The sequence below is a fragment of the Grampus griseus genome (genome assembly GCF_964374135.1).
Source record: "Grampus griseus genome assembly, chromosome: 12".
Lineage (NCBI taxonomy): Eukaryota > Metazoa > Chordata > Mammalia > Artiodactyla > Delphinidae > Grampus > Grampus griseus.
In genome coordinates this window covers 11,000,667-11,020,031 of record NC_139006.1, presented here as the reverse complement: position 1 = coordinate 11,020,031, position 19,365 = coordinate 11,000,667, and the positions used below count along the sequence as shown (strand labels likewise).

General features: G+C 39.1%; 1 protein-coding gene across 2 annotated transcripts in view; it reads right to left on the bottom strand.

Annotated features, from left to right (window-relative positions):
- The window catches only part of TAOK3 (TAO kinase 3), a 187,182-nt gene that overhangs the window by 11,404 nt on the left and 156,413 nt on the right, over positions 1 to 19,365 (bottom strand). For both annotated transcript variants that reach the window (XM_082668453.1, XM_082668454.1), the window contains 3 exons: positions 12,239 to 12,475; positions 10,407 to 10,535; positions 6,573 to 6,776 (listed from right to left, as the gene is read on the bottom strand). In XM_082668453.1, the coding sequence (XP_082524579.1) occupies positions 6,573 to 6,776; positions 10,407 to 10,535; positions 12,239 to 12,475 (570 nt within the window). The remainder of the gene's footprint in view (positions 1 to 6,572; positions 6,777 to 10,406; positions 10,536 to 12,238; positions 12,476 to 19,365) is intronic.

Genomic DNA, 19,365 nt, shown 5'->3' with positions numbered 1-19,365 from the left:
GAGATCTCTCCCCTTTCATCTTTTCCATTACCGTCTGTTTGGTCATTTCTAGATCTAATCATTCTGTTCCTCCCAGTTTTACTCATGTCTTTCTCTCTCTTTTGTCGAAGGGGGAAAGAAAGGAAACCAGGAAAAAAAAAAAGAGGGAAGAAGTTGGGTGAAATTTTTTCATTCCCCAGTTCAAGAATATTTCCTAAATGGCACTATATCAAAGATCTGAACCATGCGCGCTCTGGGTACATAAAAATATTTACTAAGCCATCACTCGGTGCTCAACTGGCTAACACTCTGTTTAACAGGGAACTGTAATAGACATTTATTGAAGTATATCCTCAGCTCACAGCAAACTGAATCAATCTATCTTCTCTCCTGGGAATTTGGATTCCGGGACAGTTAATCTCCATGTGGCTAGAATTGAGGGGCACATAAAAACAACATATGTGGTAGCCACCCGTTGCTATGAGGGCTGAGGATTAGAGAAAGCTGGGCTTCAGAGCAAGAAGAACGAAAAAGAAGTGCAGGGAATATACTGATGCCCAAGTTCCTGACTGGTTCTAAGCTCTCCTTGTAGGTCCAGCTGTATGACTGCTACTGGGTTTTATGAAACGTTCCTATAGCTCTGTAGCAAACCCCCTGGTTTTGGTTTAAGCCAGCTCAAATAAATTTTAGTAACACGCAAACAAAAGAAGCTTGATTAATACAGGGAAATAAGTTTTATGTGTAAAATTTTTTTTAAAAAGTGCAAGGTTGGAAGTGATATTAAAAGAGGTGAAGATTTTATGCTGTAAGATTTCCGAAAAGGGTGTTATTACTACTAGTTAAGAAGGGCAAGGAAAGTAGAAAGCCCTTGAGCTGAACTTTAAATCAGAACAATAGGGTGCCTCTCTTTTCCAATGGCATCTGCTATGGGAGAAAATGCAAGATCATTTTCATAGAGATATCAGTAACATTTGTGTACTGGCATGGTTGAGAATATCTTGCATAGTTGAGCCTTCCGGCCATTTGAAGAGAAGTCCTTTAAACAGCACAGCATCTGTTACTGGAGCAAAGTTGTTAATCATTCATTTATTTATTCATTCAACAAACATTTGTTGAATACTTCCTATGTGTCAGGCACTGTTTTAAGCACTAAGAATGGGGCAGTGAACAAGTACATCCCCACCAAGGGCTTATTTTCTAGTGGGGAAATATCTGAAGTATAAATGCCATTTCATTTGTTATAAGGAGTAAAAGATAACCTCCAGAGGATCTCCCCCAATCCTCTCTCGCGTTTTTCTTTTCCTTCCTTACCTGGTCCATCAAATGTCTTCTTTTAAAAATCACTAATCGACCCCTAGGTGGCACCAAAGGATGGTGAGCTCTTCTCAGAGACTAAAACCAAGGAAAGCCCTTTCAAAGGCTGAAGATTCTGTTCCTAGATCACTCTATCATTTTCAATCTCTGAGGACCAGGAGTCCCAATATTGGGCATTTATACATTCCACACATTTTCCTAAATGGAGAATTTCACACTGAGTCTGAGCTGTCCAAAGCCCAGAAACTCACAAGGGGTTAAAAACATAAAGCAAACAACACTTTCAGAAGAAAATGAATGCTTCTCTTTGTGTTTAATGGAATGCTTAAGGATGTTGACCAAAGAATACCTGCATCAGAATTACCTGGAAGAAACCAGAGTTCATAACATGCCATCCAGGTAATTATGATATATACTAAAGTTTGAGAATCAATGGAAAAACAATTCAAGGTGTTGAGTCAGTTTCAGCTTTTCCGCTGACTCATTATGCATGGCATTGGGCAAGACTTTAAATCTACATTTTAGTTTCCTCAGGTGTAAAGTGAGGATAATATCAGTAGTACCCATTGTGAACTACCATTCTTGTGAAGATGAAAGAAAAGACCATAAGAAAATGCTTCGGGATATATAAATGTCATTATTATTTTTCTGTATTCAGAAGTGAATATCTGGCATATAATAACAAATCTAGATTTTATAAACTATTTAAAAAGTGACAGAAACATGATACTGAAATGGTTTTTCTATTACAACTGCAATAGAAATTACCTTTAATTAATTACCTTTAATTCATACATCTGAGTTGCTGAGATGTAAGTTGGTAAGCTGCCTATAATATTTTACACCATGGGATAAAAACATTATTCAGCTTATTAAGAGCCCATTGCTGTATCTACATAATAATGTGTAATGTGCTTTCAATTTTTAAAGTGATTTCATATATTTTGTTCAATTCTAGTTGCAACCCTATGCAGTGGTTAAGAATTGTTAGGATTTACCCCTTTTATATATGATAGTAAGGCATTTGGGAATTGAGAGGCCAACAAAAGATCATATAATTTCTATAAAGTAGAACTGAGGCTGAAACTCAGGTTTTTGGATTTTCAATGTTTTCCACTAAAAATATTCAGATGAATGGCTTATGTTTTCCTGTTTTATGCTTTTTCAGTCTGGAATACTATATTCTGAAGAAAATTCTTCTGCTCTATCTGCACACCATGCAATGGTTGCTTCATCTGTACAAATGACACAATATACAGTAGAGCCACATCATATGCACTTCTAGCTTATATACATTCAATAAAATGAGTTGAGCAAAAACACAAAAACAAATTTCATGGTACAGGTGATTCTGCCCACCAGTGCATTCCATGTATATACGCCTTGGAGGGAGCGTGAGATGAGAGGCACGTGGCTCACGTTCCCCTGCCCACATCACATACAGTGAGCATCTCGCCAGGCTGGGTGTGAGCTTAGGGTTGAAACATACATACAACATATGGCCATGGTCATACACCATGGCCAAGAAACACATTTCCATACACATCATTTGAACCTACCTCCTGCACAAGATGTGGAACCAGGGTGTATTCCCTAATAAACCCTTCCCAACCACGATCCAAGCATTCTATTTAAGTTTCAATGGAAGCACTATTGACTTCTTTAAAAGCAAGTGATCTGACTCAAATAAAAATGTTTGTGTTCATGCCCACCGACACTGAGTAAGAACTAGAATTCAAAATTTAAGTGGAGATGTTGTTAGCGTATGACATTTAATACTTTCTTAGCTTCAGTTCTTAGTTGTGTAACTGGTTAGAAAATAGTGAGCATCTGTGTGTAGTGATGATAGAAGAGGCTCAACTCAGCCTACGGTGATCCTTTTAAATGTTTTCATTAACAAAAAGGACTGGTAATACTCAGTTTTGGCAAAGGTAGAGGAAAATAGGTAGTCTTTGCTGGTGCGAGTTATAAACCCTTAGAGGGCAATTTGGCAATATCTATTAAAAATTTAGGTATATACACTCTGACCCAGAAATTCTACTCCTGAGAATACTATATCCTACAAAGTACTTGCATACATGTAAAAAGATGTATACAAAGATTTTCTCTGTAGCATTGTTAGTAATATTGCATAACTTCAACAAAATATCCAACAAGAAGTACCTCATTAAATAAATTATTCTATAGCCATACCCGCCCCACCCAAATACTATTGATGGTTAAAAAGAAGGAGGCAGAGTTATATGTCCTAGATAGTAAATGAAAAAAATACAAAAGAAGAGAGTTATGAAACAGTATAGTGGACATTTTTGTAGGTTCAGTATCCATTTCCCCTTCTGTTGTTAACACGCTCCTCTTTTTGCTTGAGAAGCTACTCCACCCTATCTGGAATCAGAGACACTATTGAGTAAGGGAATAAGCACATTACCTAATCACGTTCTATCTCTCCTAGGAATCTGAGTCTTAAGCAGAAATGATACAAAGATGAAACACGGCTGGAGGAGGTACATCCAAATGGCAAGGTCTTGAGGAATGTCCATTAGCTCTTGCCCTCTAGGTCACGGAATTTGCTTTCCCCGCTTGATTCTTCATCTTTTCCAGCTATGGGTCTTCAGCCCATACCCTTCCAATAAATTCCTTTGCATGCTACGTCAGCAGAGTTTGTTTCTATTGCTTGCAAATCAAATAAACCCACTGGTACTAATGTAATCTTATTTTTGTAAAGTTAAAGTTATATATAATATATAAGCTGTACGTGTGTATACATGCATACCTGAAAAAATCTGGAAATATATCTGCCAAATTAATGGTGACTGTCTCAGGGTAGAAAGTGGGTGGGATGGGATTATCAAGCACTTTTCACTACTCAGTATTTTTCTATATTTGTCTTTTTTCAATATTCTTTTATTACTTTTGTAAATAGAAGAAAAATACCTTTGAACATTTTCACTGAGGCAGCTCTGGAATAAGACTAAACAAAGAAAAAAATCTAGACTCTTAAGAAATAAACCTTGGTATAGTTAGTTATTCTTCACTCCATTGGTTAGAACCTGATACTTACGAAGTTATGAATGTGGTTTCTATCATTTTTGGGAATAATTATCTTCTATAGCTTTTATTGGCACTAATTGCCCCCTTAGCTTCGGACTTCTTCCAAATACATGACACTAGAATAAAAATAATAATTGCCAGACGAAAAAGAATCCCAAATACCTTGTTTCCAACTTGCTACTGGACTTTTTGATTTGGACTTTTTAGCCTTCTAACAAACTCAACTTGTGTTGTACTGAATTAATCAGTTTCTTATCAATACCTCTCTCTAAGCTTCTCCGTTTCTGCCCAAATCTACATTTCCCTAAGTCTTAAACCCTAGAAATAACTTTAATTCTACCCTCATCTTTTCTCTCATATCCTATTGTATGCCAAGTCCTGTTTATTTTATACTTCAAATGTTTAAAACCCATCTCTCTTTTGCCAGCTACCACCATTATCTTTGTCTATACCCTATTCCTACCACCTGATCTCTTTGCTTCTAGTTTCTTCCCTCTAACTGATGTTTCTCAACCTGTTTTTCCCCTATTACTGTCCCCATCAGGAGCCTTTTTAGACTTCCCCCTTTCCAGATCATCCTCACCTCTGAAATGTTAACACCACAGATACACTGTATAGCTTTTCATGTACTATGGTCCTTCAGAGGGGCACAAGACATTGTAATACCTAAGACCCCCCTCCCCCACAAGAACCCATTTTTAACGGACCCCCTGGGGGGGCAATATTGCCCCCATTGACAATGCACGCTCTAAAAATCAATCTGTGCATCACCACCAAACTGGGCTAATCTCTGTAAAGTAGAATTTTAGCCATATCACTCACTGCCTGGCTTGCAAATGTTTAGTTTCTTTCTCTTCCAATAAGATGAGATAACACAGATAGAGCCTGAGCCTGGCCCATGATTACATGTGTTCAATAAATTTTAGTTTGCTCCACCCTTTTTTCCTCCCATTTGAATACTGCTCTCCAAAAAGCTTACACCAATTCACATTCCCATTAAATGTGCCTGAAGGGCTTGTTTCCCTCATGCAGGCTAACCCTTGATATTTATCCAACTTTGATGTTTCTACCAATGTGCTAGCTCATTTGAGGGCTTCTCGGATTACTCCAGGTCACAATGATTTCCTACTGAACTTTGCATCTGCAACCGATTCACATTCTGTATTCCTCATCTCAGTGAATAACATCATATTCGTCCAATTTCCCAAATTAGAAACTCTGAATTCATTTTTGACGACTCCTTCTTCTGAAATTCTCACAGCATTTGGTTTGAATTACTGTCAGTTCTGCTTCAGAAATGTCACTCAGATCTAATCTCTATCCTCACTGCTTCTTCCAGGTGGAACTAGAGAAAGAGCATCCCTAACTGACCTCAGTGTACTTTACTTCTCACCACTCTAGGCTACCCTCACACTGAGGCAATAATTCTTCAAAATAAAGAACTCTCATTGTCATTCCTCTGCTTAAAACCCTCTCACGCCCATGCAACTGCCTTCAGGCAGAAATCTAAAAGTCTTGCCTTAAGAATCAAGGCCCTCCATCCTGCTTCCCACTACTCCTGTTCTGACACTCCACTCCACACTCCCAGAACACTCAACTCCCCATCAATCACGGAATCCTCCAAGCCCTTTCATGACTATATGCCTGTGAGAGTTTATTTATATCTATTACTAAACCTAACACATTACATTGTAATTAGTCTGTTACATGTCTGTTTCCCCTCTTAGACTTCGGGCTACTTGAAGGCAGGGAGGATGGCTTCTCAATAGCCCTGGCATCTCTAGCACAGTGCCTGGCACAAAGAAGGCACTCGTAAGTGCTGGATGACGGAATGAATTAACATAACTGTAGCGCACCATTATGTTATTAAGTGTTTCATGAAGAGTCACAAAAACGCAAGTCTTTGACAAACAGGCTAAAAGCAAAAATTCTCTATTCTACTTCTTTTGATTCTCCACTGCATGCTATGGCTTATAATAGGTGTTCGAGAAAATTCTATTACATTTACTTGGAAAAGGTTGATTCCTTGTTCTATAAATGGGCTTTCTCTTATCAGTGGTAAATTCATTCCCTGGCACTTTTGTGTACCTACTTTGTGTCTGGCACAGACTGCACTGATGCCTGTACAGGTTAAGGATATAGGAACAGACAAGACAGATATGGTCATGGTCCTCACAAAGCTTACTGCTTTTTAAGTCAGTGACAGTGGTTATGAACAAAATAAATACCTCCCGAATGTTCTGCTGCTCCACCTCATGCCGCTTGATCATTATTTTCCTCTTGAAGAAACGACAGTTTTTATCGTAGTACAGTCTCTGCTGAGTGAGAAGGTGGGCTTCCTCTTCAGCCTGTGTGTGCTGCAAGTTCTCTTTATGCTTGGATATCCGCTCCTGCTTTTCTTTCTTGGGTGTGCTATGGTCCTCATTCATCTCCTTTACAAAAGCAGACAAAAACAAAACCCCAAAAAACATGCCAGTCTCATCAGGCAAAAAGAAATATAATAGCTCATTGCAATGCAGATTAAATTATTTTGAAAGCAATTGAGAATGTAAGGTCAGAAAGGCTTGGTGTTGCACACACACTCCCCCCCACCTCCCTTTTTTCTTATCAATTGAGAAGGAGACTTGTTAGTTTTCATGTCTTTGGCTTCTCATGCTCAGAAATTATGAGTTCACTCATTAAATCAACACACACTTATTGAGTTCCTATCGTGCAACAGGCACTGTGCAAGGCACAAGGATACAATGGTGAGCAGAAGAATATGGTATCTGCCACCATGGGGCTTTACAGTCTAGAATCAAAAATCAATCAAAGAACCACAGAAACGAACTGAAGATTACCGTGATAACTACCGTGCAGCTGAAGTACTTGGTTCAAAGGATGCTGAATAAAAAATATTTGATCTTGGTAACAGCTAAGCTGAAATTTGAAAAATCTGTAGGAATTAACCAGCGAGAAAGGAGAGGAAAGAATACCCCGGGCAGAGGAAACAGCCTGAGCAAAACCCTTCGGGTGGGTCAATGGAAACATGGTACGATCAAGGAACCGACAGGAGGCCAGGGTGGGTGGTGCAGCATGACATGAGATGAGGCTGGACAGGCAGGCAGGACCGTTACCGGACCTTACAGGCCAGGTCAAGGGCGCTGAGCTTTGGCACAGGGGAAACGCATTTTATATACGTGTGGGGGTGTCATAACGAGGCGTATTCGAAAAGGACGATTCTGGCTGCCACATGGAGAACAGGATGAAGGAGGCAAGAGCACGTCCACGGAGACAGCTAGGAAGCTATTGCAAAGGTCCAGGCGAGAGACGATCGGGGCTTAGACAGAGGAGGTGGTGACAAGATGGAGAGAAGTAGGCAGATGTCACAGACAGGAGGTAATGCTGCAAATGTCACTAGTTTGAATTTCAGGAATGAGCATTCTTTATTTGATATTAGAGGGTAAATACACCACCTATATTTTCAAAAGGAGAAAGTTCATAATTGTTTCAGACCATATGGGTAAAGGGAAGAAAGCAATAAATCAGAACAGTTAAGAAGATGTTAGTCTATGGGGAAAGTAAGAAGACCACTTTTAGAGAAAGTACAGGGCACCCTTCTTTGTTCATACTGTTCACACCCACAAGCTGGACCTATAATACTTGGTTAACTACTCAGTTGAAATCTCCTTTAATTACTAATAGCTATTTTACTTGATGTTTTGTGATGTGGCCATCACACACTACTTAGATTGTTTTTGCACTTAGCCAAGAAGTCTTTGTAAATCAGCATTCAACTTTGCTGTTCCAGTGAAATCTCAAGTGAAATATTAGAATCAATGAGAGCAAGAGCTGTCTGCAGCACGGAGTAAGCTGGGATCAGCACAGGAAGGCTGGCGGACTCATCTCTTGATGCCGTGACTTCAATCCTAGGTCTGGCATTAACCACTGTGTTGCACACCCAAATTCAAATACGATCATAAAAATTCACTCCAAAATCAAGGATAAATTATTTCTGGACCATTCATCATTCTGTATTGCCCATGTCCCTGTCATCTATCAACAGTAGGGGTAACGGATATTGTTTTGTCATCCCAAGGACGATATCTTTTATATCAATATCTAAACATACATGCCATTTTCAATAGTCTGAACTAAGCTTTACTTCATAAGGAGTAATACTAGCTTTGCATAGAAAGGCTTATAAAGGCGATCTTAAATTGGCTGTAGGCTTGTTTTTCTCCATGAGCATGTTGAAGGTCTTATACATTTAGGCCTGTGGTCTCTAAAACTCATAAAACTGAGTATGGTGAACCAAAAATAGCCCTATTCCTGAGGACAGAGTGGGGACTTTTGAATGCTGTTCTGTGGGAAAACCTTCTAAAGATGGAGTTCATGCAAATCTCCAAATACCTTAGTGGTACAAATGCTCAAAATAGTGGCTGCAGCCATAAAGTATGGCCTCCAGAGCATAAGTGAACACATGGAGTTAGAAATAAGAAAATCTTCAGCTGAGAAAATTCCAAAATTTCTTATTGGAAAGTCAAGGTTATCTCTGTGATCCAGCAACATCTTTCTATTATGATATAATAATCAAGATCAAACAATAACTAAAAGAAAATGGAGAGCATGTGAATCTTCTTGGTTTGGCTATTTTTCTCTACAACCTGGTTTTCTAGACCTTACAGTGTCAGAGATTCTTTCCATTCTGGCAGTGCGGAGCAGATACAAATTTCTGTTGGTTCCAACAATTACCAGTGATTCATCTGGGCAGGGCAAAAGATCCTGAGGCTCACCCCAACCCGCTTGCTTTCACTTCCTAATTAAAAAAGAATTGGAGAGGAATCTTGCTAAGTCCCATATTGTTAACTTAGAATATGAGCTCAAATGAATGATTTCATACATTAAATCAATGTCCCATCTGAATGCTATTAAACCTTAATACACTACTAGTCCACAAGTAAGAAGTCCTAAGTCTCATGAGGAGGAAAGTCTATGGAACTGCAGGCAATTCACCTGTAAGTACTGGTAAAAGGAGAAGTGAAGAAATTTGAGCTTTAAGATCAAACTGCAATTCTTCAAGGGGACTCTCTAAGTCCACTAGAGGTCGTCAACCAAACATTCAAGAATTAGTCACTCATTTATCAAATATTCACATGTACCAGACACAGGGATACAGTCATGAGCCAAGAAAAAAAAAAAAGACATGGTCTTTTCTCTGACTGCTTACTGTCTAGTAGGGTAAAATAGCTCAAATAATCACTAAAAAAAAAAAAAATATATATATATATATATATTTTCCAATCATATATATATGATTGAAAATTAGTGTTGTAAAACCAGAAGCACCTGTCTTGGTCAAGGCAGTCAAGCAAAGGCTTCCCTGGGGAAGTGAAATTTAAGTTATGGTACTAATAAGCAATCCTTAGTCTTACAAGGAGGTTGGGAAGGGACTGGAAGTGGGGGTGGGGAGAGCACCCTGGTGGAAGGAAGAGTGAGAGCAAAGACGGTGGAGAAGGCCAGAGCTTGATGCGTTTGAGGAGCCAAAAGCGACCACAGTGGCAGAAGCAGCACTAAGTCAGGGGCGGGGTAAGCAGGTGGGGGGAACGTTGGTGTGAGATGAGAGTGGAGGGGAGGCAGGTAGCTGACCACATATGAACTTCTAGTATTTTGATCTATCCTAAGAGCAATGGGAAGCCAATGAATATTAAAATCATGAAGTGATATGATGAGACTCATGGTTTGAAAAGACCACTGGCTGAAGTGTGGAGGACAAACCAAAAGTAGGCAAGAATACTTCAGAGTTAGGCCAATGGTTTCTGAAGTGTGGTGCGTGGACCAGCGCCATCAGCATCACGTGGGAACTTGTTAGAAATGCATATTTCAAACTTCACCCCAGATCCACTGAATCAGAAAATTTAGTGGTAGGTTAGCAATCTGTTTTAATAACCACTTCAGGTGATTCTACTGGAAAGTTTGAGAATCAATGGGTTACACTATTGATCACAATGTAAGACGAAGCAATTTTAAGTTCCAGCCGTTCTAATGGCAACTTGATGATTACAAACTATCGGTATTCTTACCTCTTTTATTTTTTCCTTACAAATCTTATATTGCTTCTTCTGACTTTCTAAGAAAGTTGTCAAGTCTTTCTTCTGCTGGGCCAAGATCTGTTGCTGGAACTTCTTCTCATCTGCTGCAGCTACCTTTGCCTGATAAAATAACAAATGTAATATAGGATGAATTGTTCTTCATACAGAATTCAGCTGTCTATATTCTCGAATGCATTAAAAGAGTGCAAAAGTATTTTTGAACAAACAATGAAAACACAGATAAGTAAATGCCTGTTTTGATTCTCCTGTATCTTAAACAGACAAGAAAAAAAAAATTGAAATTTTTACCAGTGAAAAATATATTCCCAATTATGGGAAAAACATGAAGGTAAACCATAAACATGTTTTACTGAACACATACAAAATACATGGTATGAAAGGTGAACTAAGGATTATAATAAAAGATTTTTATCATATTGTTGGTGGCCTAAGGGTTAAATTATAAAAATGGATAAATAACGATGACTGGCCAGTTTTTTTCCAAGAATTTAACTCTCTAATTGGTTATTTCAACTATCAGATTTTTGAATGGGGTCATCTTTAGTATAATAGGCAAAGTTAATGACATTTTGCTTCCCGAGGCATCTGCTATAATCCACAATAGTTGGATATCAGGACATTTTGGGGGCTCCTAAATGGATAGAAAACAGACCAAACAAAAGATGACCCAATCAAAAGAAAGCAACCAAATCTAAGTTTCAGGGAACCATCTAGACGAAGCACATATGTACGATGAGCTACTTCGGGAACAGAGAGAGAAGTCTGCTTTATGGTTCTTTCTATGGATCTTTTCACCTTTAGCTTCTATTATCAACAACTTTTCCATTATGAACAACTCTTTCCACATATTTACCAAATCAAATTCCCAGGAAAGACTCTGACTGGTTTATTTAATCAACATCGCCCCTGTTTGTGCAGAGGTTTACATGCCAGACTGCCTCATAGGTTGATGGCTGTTTGGGGGAATGCTTCTACAATTCTGATGTTTCCTTCCACGTAGAGAGAGAGAGAGTAATTACTGAAACACTCCTGGCACCCTGTCCCCAGCCACTCCATCCCCAGGGAGCACAAATTCACCCCTGCTTTTCCATACTATGTAAGTCTCATCGGGGGTGGGGATGGGGAAGGCGACTGGTTTAGCACTGCCAGTGCCTAGGTGGGCAAGTCTGTTTAATTTTGTTCGGTATTATTAGACCTGTTTCCATTCAGATATAAATCACTTCTCCTATCTAATATTTATAAGTAATAAAGTGATATTTTGACTCAATCTCCATTACCTTGTCTGTTTTTAAAATTAGTAGAACCTGGATGGGAAAGAGAGATGGTCCCTAGAAGACCCAAGCAGTAGCCAGATCAATTACTTGCTGCCATTGGTCAGGTGCCCATCCCTAGTCCAATCAGCTGTAGGCAGGGATTATCGCCACTAAAAGGGACTATTTGTAGAGCAGTTTTCTTTTGAAGAGGACTGTGGGTGAGGCAGGCACAGTAACAGACCTGAGTGGTGCAAGTTTCCATAGGATAGAAGCATGTTGGTTCTTTTTATGTGTATCACACCCCCATCAGGGGACTGATGCTCAGAATATATCTGAATGGACAAGAATGCAATATATACTTTCAGTTACTCTCTTAACTTTTAATGACAATTTTAAGTAGCCCCATAAAACCTGGACCCCCTTCCCCAAAGCAGTACTGTCTCTCCATCCCCAAAAAGCACACCACTCCCGCCTCCAGCTCGCAGGATGCTACGGACTGGAACAGGCTTGGCTTGGCTGTGGCAGGAGGGCATGTGTGCGCATACTGACCTCCTTTTCTATGATAGCCACTTGCTTCTTGGCCAGCTTCTCCAGCTCGATGGACGAGTTGTTGGCATGTGTCTCCACCTCCTTCTGTAGCTTGAGGCGGTGCTCGTCCATCTCAGCCTTCAGCTTATTCTCCAGGGCGATCAGCTGCTTCTGGTGCTGGCGCCGCATCCGCTTATAACCTGACATCTGTTCCCGCAACTCGTTCTCCTGCTCATGCTCATGGATCTGTCGTGTAACCTGATTTGGGTTGGGGAACAGAACTCAGGTAACCAGATTCGTGGAAGAGAAACTTTCAGGCAAAGCGGAAGGACCCTCTGGCATAATTTTATTTCTCACTGTCACCATCAATTTAATTACCATTTCCTGAACACTCACATGTACCAGGCACTGAGTTGGGTACTCTTTATATTATCTCTAATCTTACAAACCATCTCATTCACTTATTCAGTCTATTCACTCATAAGGTAGGTGTTAACGCCACCATTTTATAGATGAAGAAATTGAGACTTAAGGGAATTAATATATTCATTCAGCCAAAATATATTTACATATTTTTTTTTTTTTGGTGGTACGCGGGCCTCTCACTGTTGTGGCCTCTCCCGTTGTGGAGCACAGGCTCCGGACGCACAGGCTCAGTGGCCATGGCTCACGGGCCCAGCCGCTCCGCAGCATGTGGGATCTTCCCGGACCGGGGCACGAACCCGTGTCCCCTGCATCGGCAGGCGGACTCTCAACCACTGTGCCACCAGGAAAGCCCCCTTACACATTTTTGATATATCATAATGTATATCCTGAAGGTCACATAGCTAATAAGGATTAGAGCTAGATGCAGACCCATTTCTGTCGGATTCCAGAGCCATGCTATTTCCACTACACCAGGATTTGTCAACCCTGGCACTACTGACAATAGCCAGATAATTCTTGGTTTTGAGAGGCTATCTTGTGCATTGTACGATGTTTAGCAGCATCCCTGGCCTACCCACCAGATGCCAGTAGCACGTCCCAAGTCAAGACAATATTAAAAATGTCGGGCTTCCCTGGTGGCGCAGTGGTTGAGAATCTGCCTGCCAATGCAGGGGACACGGGTTCGAGCCCTGGTCTGGGAAGATCCCACATGCCGCGGAGCAACTAGGCCCATGAGCCACGACTACTGAGCCTGCGCGTCTGGAGCCTGTGCTCCGCAACAAGAGAGGTCGCGACAGTGAGAGGCCTGCGCACCGCGATGAAGAGTGGCCCCCACTCACTGCAACTAGAGAAAGCCCTCGCACAGAAACGAAGACCCAACACAGCCAAAAATAAATAAATAAATAAATTAAAAGTCTAAAAAAAAAAAATGTCTGTAGACATTGCCAAATGTCCCCTGGCGGGCAAAATCCCTCTGGTTGGGAAGTGCTGCACTATAGCATATTGCTTATTTGTTTCTTTTTAAAGATCATGTCTCTAACAGTCATAGGAATCTTGAATATCCTTTAAAATAGTTTGAACAAGATTTATTTCCGATTCTTAACATGAACGGAGCGAGAGTGAGAGCGAGCTCTCTCCTTTTAAATCATCTGTCTCCTTCCTCCCCTTCCCCACAAAAGTGATATTAACAAATTATATACACTCCCGTGGTCTCCTAAAGAGGAGAAAAGATTTCTATGATTTTTGGATGGTTATTTTTTTTTTTTTTTTTTTGCGGTACGCGGGCCTCTCACTGTTGTGGCCTCTCCCGTTGCAGAGCACAGGCTCCGGACACGCAGGCTCAGCAGCCATGGCTCACAGGCCCAGCTGCTCCGCGGCATGTGGGATCTTCCCGGACTGGGGCACGAACCCGTACCCATGTCCCCTGCATCGGCAGGCGGACTCTCAACCACTTCGCCACCAGGGAAGCCCCAGATGGTTTCTTTTCTTAGTAATTTTTCCTTAATCCATTCTCAAGTGAATATCCAACAAACTGAAGATTGCAAATGTAAATTTCGGCATCTCCTGTTTCTTTCTATTAAACCTTTTCCGATTTTCCAGTCCTTCCTTTAATTTACAACCCCTCATTATTGTCCTGTTCACTTCCTTCTAATCATCCCTATTTTAGTAGAAAACCTTAATTACACAATTATCACTTTAGTTTTGTTTTACACTAAGTAATTCAGTCACTCTGATCTACTACTATAAGACACTTCTCCCCAACCTAACCCTCAAACAAGTTTTACTGGAAATTTTCATGCTCCTATTAATTCTTTCTACTATTTTCAGTTTGTGGGTCAAAGTGCATTTTGTACAAAGAACAGTTTGTTTCTTTGCTCTTTTTAGAAGGTATCCCTGCATACTAGACTGAGTCCTTACTATCAAGAGAGTACTATTCTGTAACTGGATACTATTATCAAAGTATACCATTAAACATAAGCCAAACTTTGAAAACTTTCCAGCTGAACCTAACACTAGGTTTCTTATATTCATTTCTCTTTTCTAAAGGACAATCTTCTTTAAGGATGAGGAGTAAGAACAGAAGATACTTCAAGACAAAGAAAAGAAAAAAAAGGGATAGTATCACCAAAGAGGCACCTAAAACTCTACAGAAAATAATGTTTTGTCATCATTATAACGTTTTTTTTAAAGTACTTATTTCATGATTTAAGGAGGAAGTAGTTTGAAACAATGCATGTGTTTCACTTTCTTATACTTGTGCCTTTCTGAAGTTTAATTACAGGGAAAAAACATTCCAATCACAGAAAGGATACCATTTAGTCCTTTTTACATTCACTTCTTTTTCAGACAAATATGGCAGTAAAGTGTCTGTTCTTGGGTAATGGGTTTGAGACGTGTTTTACCCATAAATTTATTTTTTCTTATTTGAGCATCGCTTCTTTAATCAGATTCCCAAAGCTGAGGCACGGCACACTCTACAGCCATCATGACATATTTAAAACTTGCCGGCAGAATGTTTGACTGGCTTGTGGTCCATAAAATATCCTCAGGATGGCCATTTCCTTAAACCAGGCAGCCCCAAGATAAAATGGAAATGACTTGTGTCAAGAACATTTTCTATCCTAATTGATGGGTGAGTCCCTGTGAAGAGGGTGGTCCTACCGCATACCAGATCATACAAGCATGTGGCAGAGACAAAATACAAGCTCACCATGCTATCATTGTACAGCACTGAATGCCAGGAGAGACATTTTGCTTGTAAATGAGAATGCTTCCCATAATTTGGATAACCACTTTCTTAAACTCGTAATATATCACCTCTCATTTGTTACAACTATAATTTCTAAGTTTCAAAGTAATTGTCTTTTTAGGTACATTTAGAGATACTGAGTTTTAGAATTCCACGCTCAAGCTAGATAGATGAATTTAAATAAAAGTATAACAACAGTTTGCTCATGAAGTCTAACATGAAATATATAAAAATATATTATTATACAGTTATGTATACCATGTGTGTTTTTTTTTCCATGTGTGTTTTAAGTTTATACTTCATGGCTTATGAATATGCTATTTGGTCAACAGAATTAAAAATAGCTCATGATTTTAATCATGCTTTATGGTTTATACAATGTGCTTTCACATATAATTTACCTCTTTAATTTTTATAAAGCCTGGGATTTGAACTAAGGTCCTAGGCTCTTGAATTGCCTGAGGAAATTCACATCACCAAGGCAGAAAAGAAATGAAGCTTTCTGTTAAAAAGTAATAGAGGAAATCAAACACCCAAAAAAGTGAGTGCTGGAGCGAGTTAAGTCTAAATTACAAACTGAATAACTCTAAAAATTTGAGGAACTTATAGAAATGTAGTGACTGGCTTTTACAATGGTAGTCTCAAAAATGTGATCAATGAAAAATGGGCAGCATCCTCTTGCCACACTTAGTAGGTTGCTAGGAGACAAATCTCATTCCATCCCTCACTATATAACTGATCTTGGGCAAATTACATATAACTTCTTGAAGTCTCTCAAAATCTTGAAGAGGAGCTATTGCTATGATGAGATAACACTTGTGCCTAGCAAGGTGTCTGACACACAGGAGATGTTCTATATGGGTTGGTTTCATTCTTCTGCCAAGCTAAGAGTAATAGGTTCCTGTTCCCCCTCAACTAAGCATTTCTGGTGATGGGGACATAGACCAGAAGTGGATCCAAGAGAAAGGCCAGTTTAACAATAAAACTGTACTTATATCCAGGTTGTGGATTACAAGTATATATAATTTCAGACTCTGAATTAACTATTTCATATACCTGGAATAATAAATAAAAATAAAGAACCATAAAGGAAGGCTGAACTTTTTTCAGAAAGTTTCTACATCCATTGCATTCTACCCTACTTAATTCCAGCAAAATTTGGCCCTAAAACAAACCACTTCATCCAAAGTGTACTGTATGCCTACCAAGTACAGAACACTGCACTAGAAGGCTAATAAGCAACTTACTGAAGATAAAAGAGGAGGAGGGTGGCTGATAATGTTACCCTCTTAAGAGATCAAAGTCAACTTATAAGATTAGTTATGTGTAAGAAACAAAATAATGCATATGATAAAACTGGCTACCTCAGCACTTAGAACAAATAAAATTTATAGCAAGTTCTTAAAAAGAATAATGAGTCACATTTTGGCATCAGAAATCTGACATTCCACTCTTTAGAACACCTAGGGAAAAAATGTTTTAAATTCATAATGAAAGTAATGACTGATCCAGGCAATTCTGCCTTACACAGAAAAACTGACATGAGCAACTTTGAAATGCACACTTATAAATCCAAATTCTCCTGTGATAACAGGACTGGAAGAGACTTCATTCATTCATTTATTCATTCAACACGTTTATTGAGAGACTTTGGTCATGTGGATTGGGCAGTAGCACAAGTGAAAAATAATATCAGCAATGATCTTAGTGAGATTAAAAAGCCAAGAATAAGGAAAGAGGAGATATGCAATATTCTGATAAGCAGCCTCTGGTACACTATTCAGGGAGAGAACACATTTTCAAGCATTTAGAAACAGAACAGCAGGGCATGTGAGAGGTGAAACAGTAGCATTTACTGCTGAGGCTCTAATATTTTTATGCTTGTCTATCAGACTCATTTAGGTATACAATTTCACAATTAGCTCATTGATTATGTTACATTTTTACAAAGCAAGTGAAGATTCCATTTTTACATGAGCTTTTCTATTGAATCTGGTAAAGCCAAAGAACCTATATTTGAATGGATAGAACAATAATAATTTTCTCTTACATGCTTTATTGGTATTAGAAATTAAGAGTTTCATGCCCCTCTCCCTAATGTGCATTCTAACATAAATTCACATGTGTAGTAAGACCACTGCATTCTAGTGAGAATTCCTTTAAAACGCCAGAAGCTGAACTGTCTTATAGATATGGCCTTGGTGCTCTCTATAGCAACATCTACTATGGGAAGTGCTGGTGACCCAGGACACTATGAAATTTTAGGAAATGACATCAGATATAACAATAGCTGAAAACACTCCCATGGGTCACTAATCTAATTAAAATGTTAGGATCTCCATTCACCAACAACAAAAACTCAAGGAAGGCACATCTCAAAAGCCCAAGAAGTCAGATGAGTAGTAATTCCAAAGAACTATATAAACAACTCCTTTCCTCATATAACGTATCAGCCCAATGTGAACTTTCAAACAGAAGAAGAAAAAGGATAAAGTAAAAGAGATTCCATGAAATGCCCTTCCTTTCCCTAATTTTTCAAAATAAGGTCAATAATCTCTACCCTTAAATTATTATAATATACATGTATACACACACACACACACACACACACACACACACACACATATATAATTCTAAAATTTCCTCAGGGTTTCCTCTGGTATTAAGGTCCTTTGTTACAAATGTAATTGTGCAACAGTGCATAATAACATAAAAAATCTCAGTTTTAAGGTGCCAAACTAATAAAAACACCAGCAGTAAATGCCTGTAGCCCATTGGCTTAATATATTTGTCAATAGCTCCATTCAAAAGCACAATGTAGGGCTTCTCTGGTGGCGCAGTGGTTGAGAGTCTGCCTGCCAATGCAGGGGACACGGGTTCGTGGCCTGGTCCGGGAAGATCCCACATGCCGTGGAGCAACTAGGCCCGTGAGCCATGGCCGCTGAGCCTGTGCTCCGCAACGGGAGACGTCATGACAGTGAGAGGCCCGCGTACCGCAAAAAAAAAAAGCACAATGTAGAAAGAAATGATAAGTGGAAAAACCACAGAGCTAGGCTTCTTTTAGGTTTATGTATAAGAGGTAGGTTGATATAAAAAATCTGAGGAATTGCAATTTTTTTGTCAGTTTGCAAGTCTCTTTAAAATATACACGTATCACTTATTATCTAGTAATTGAAAAACTAATTTCTAAATTCTTTTTCTTTTTGCTGTTCACTTTTGGATCACTCTATGGTTTGTTAGCACTTCTGCTAGTAGGTTATAAAGAAAGAGTAAAACCAAAATAAATAAATCAATATTGTATTGCTACTAACTGTAAGAAGTGAGGTTTCAACAATGACTTGATTATTCAGTGCCCTGGACTTTCATTTTTCCATGATCTTGTTCTTACTTTTATGTCATTTTAAGTAATTTTAGACTTTAACATTTGAGCAGGGGTCCAAGAAAAACAATAAGGGTTGAGATAAGTTTTTAAAAATTAGATACTTCTTTTTGATGTTCCAGTGTCCTGATTTATATATTCCTATTGGAATAAGCCTTTAAAACAAATAATATGATGGGTAGTAGAACTGTAGTACTCAGTAATATATATTAAAATATCCACAACTGTTAATCTTAACCAACAGTTAGACTGTCCAAAATGGGACATGGAACAACTCAAAACCATTCCACTTTTCCCTTTCATTAATTTTTTTCTCCCTAAAAACTGTTCAATACAAATACCAATGAATGCTGATAAACTTGCATCAATCCCACTGTGACTCCCAAAGCATCACATTTGGAGAAGATTTTACACATAAAACACCTTATTTTGTGGCTACAGCAACAGCCTATCAGCCACTCTGTTTTTAACTTAATATAGGTGCAGGGGCCTTTTAACAAATCAAAAGTCCCTCAGAGAGACTGATCCCAGCTGTTCTCTGGATGGGCACTACGAAGCCTGTAGGATTCAGAGGGGTACCTGAGGACTTTGCCC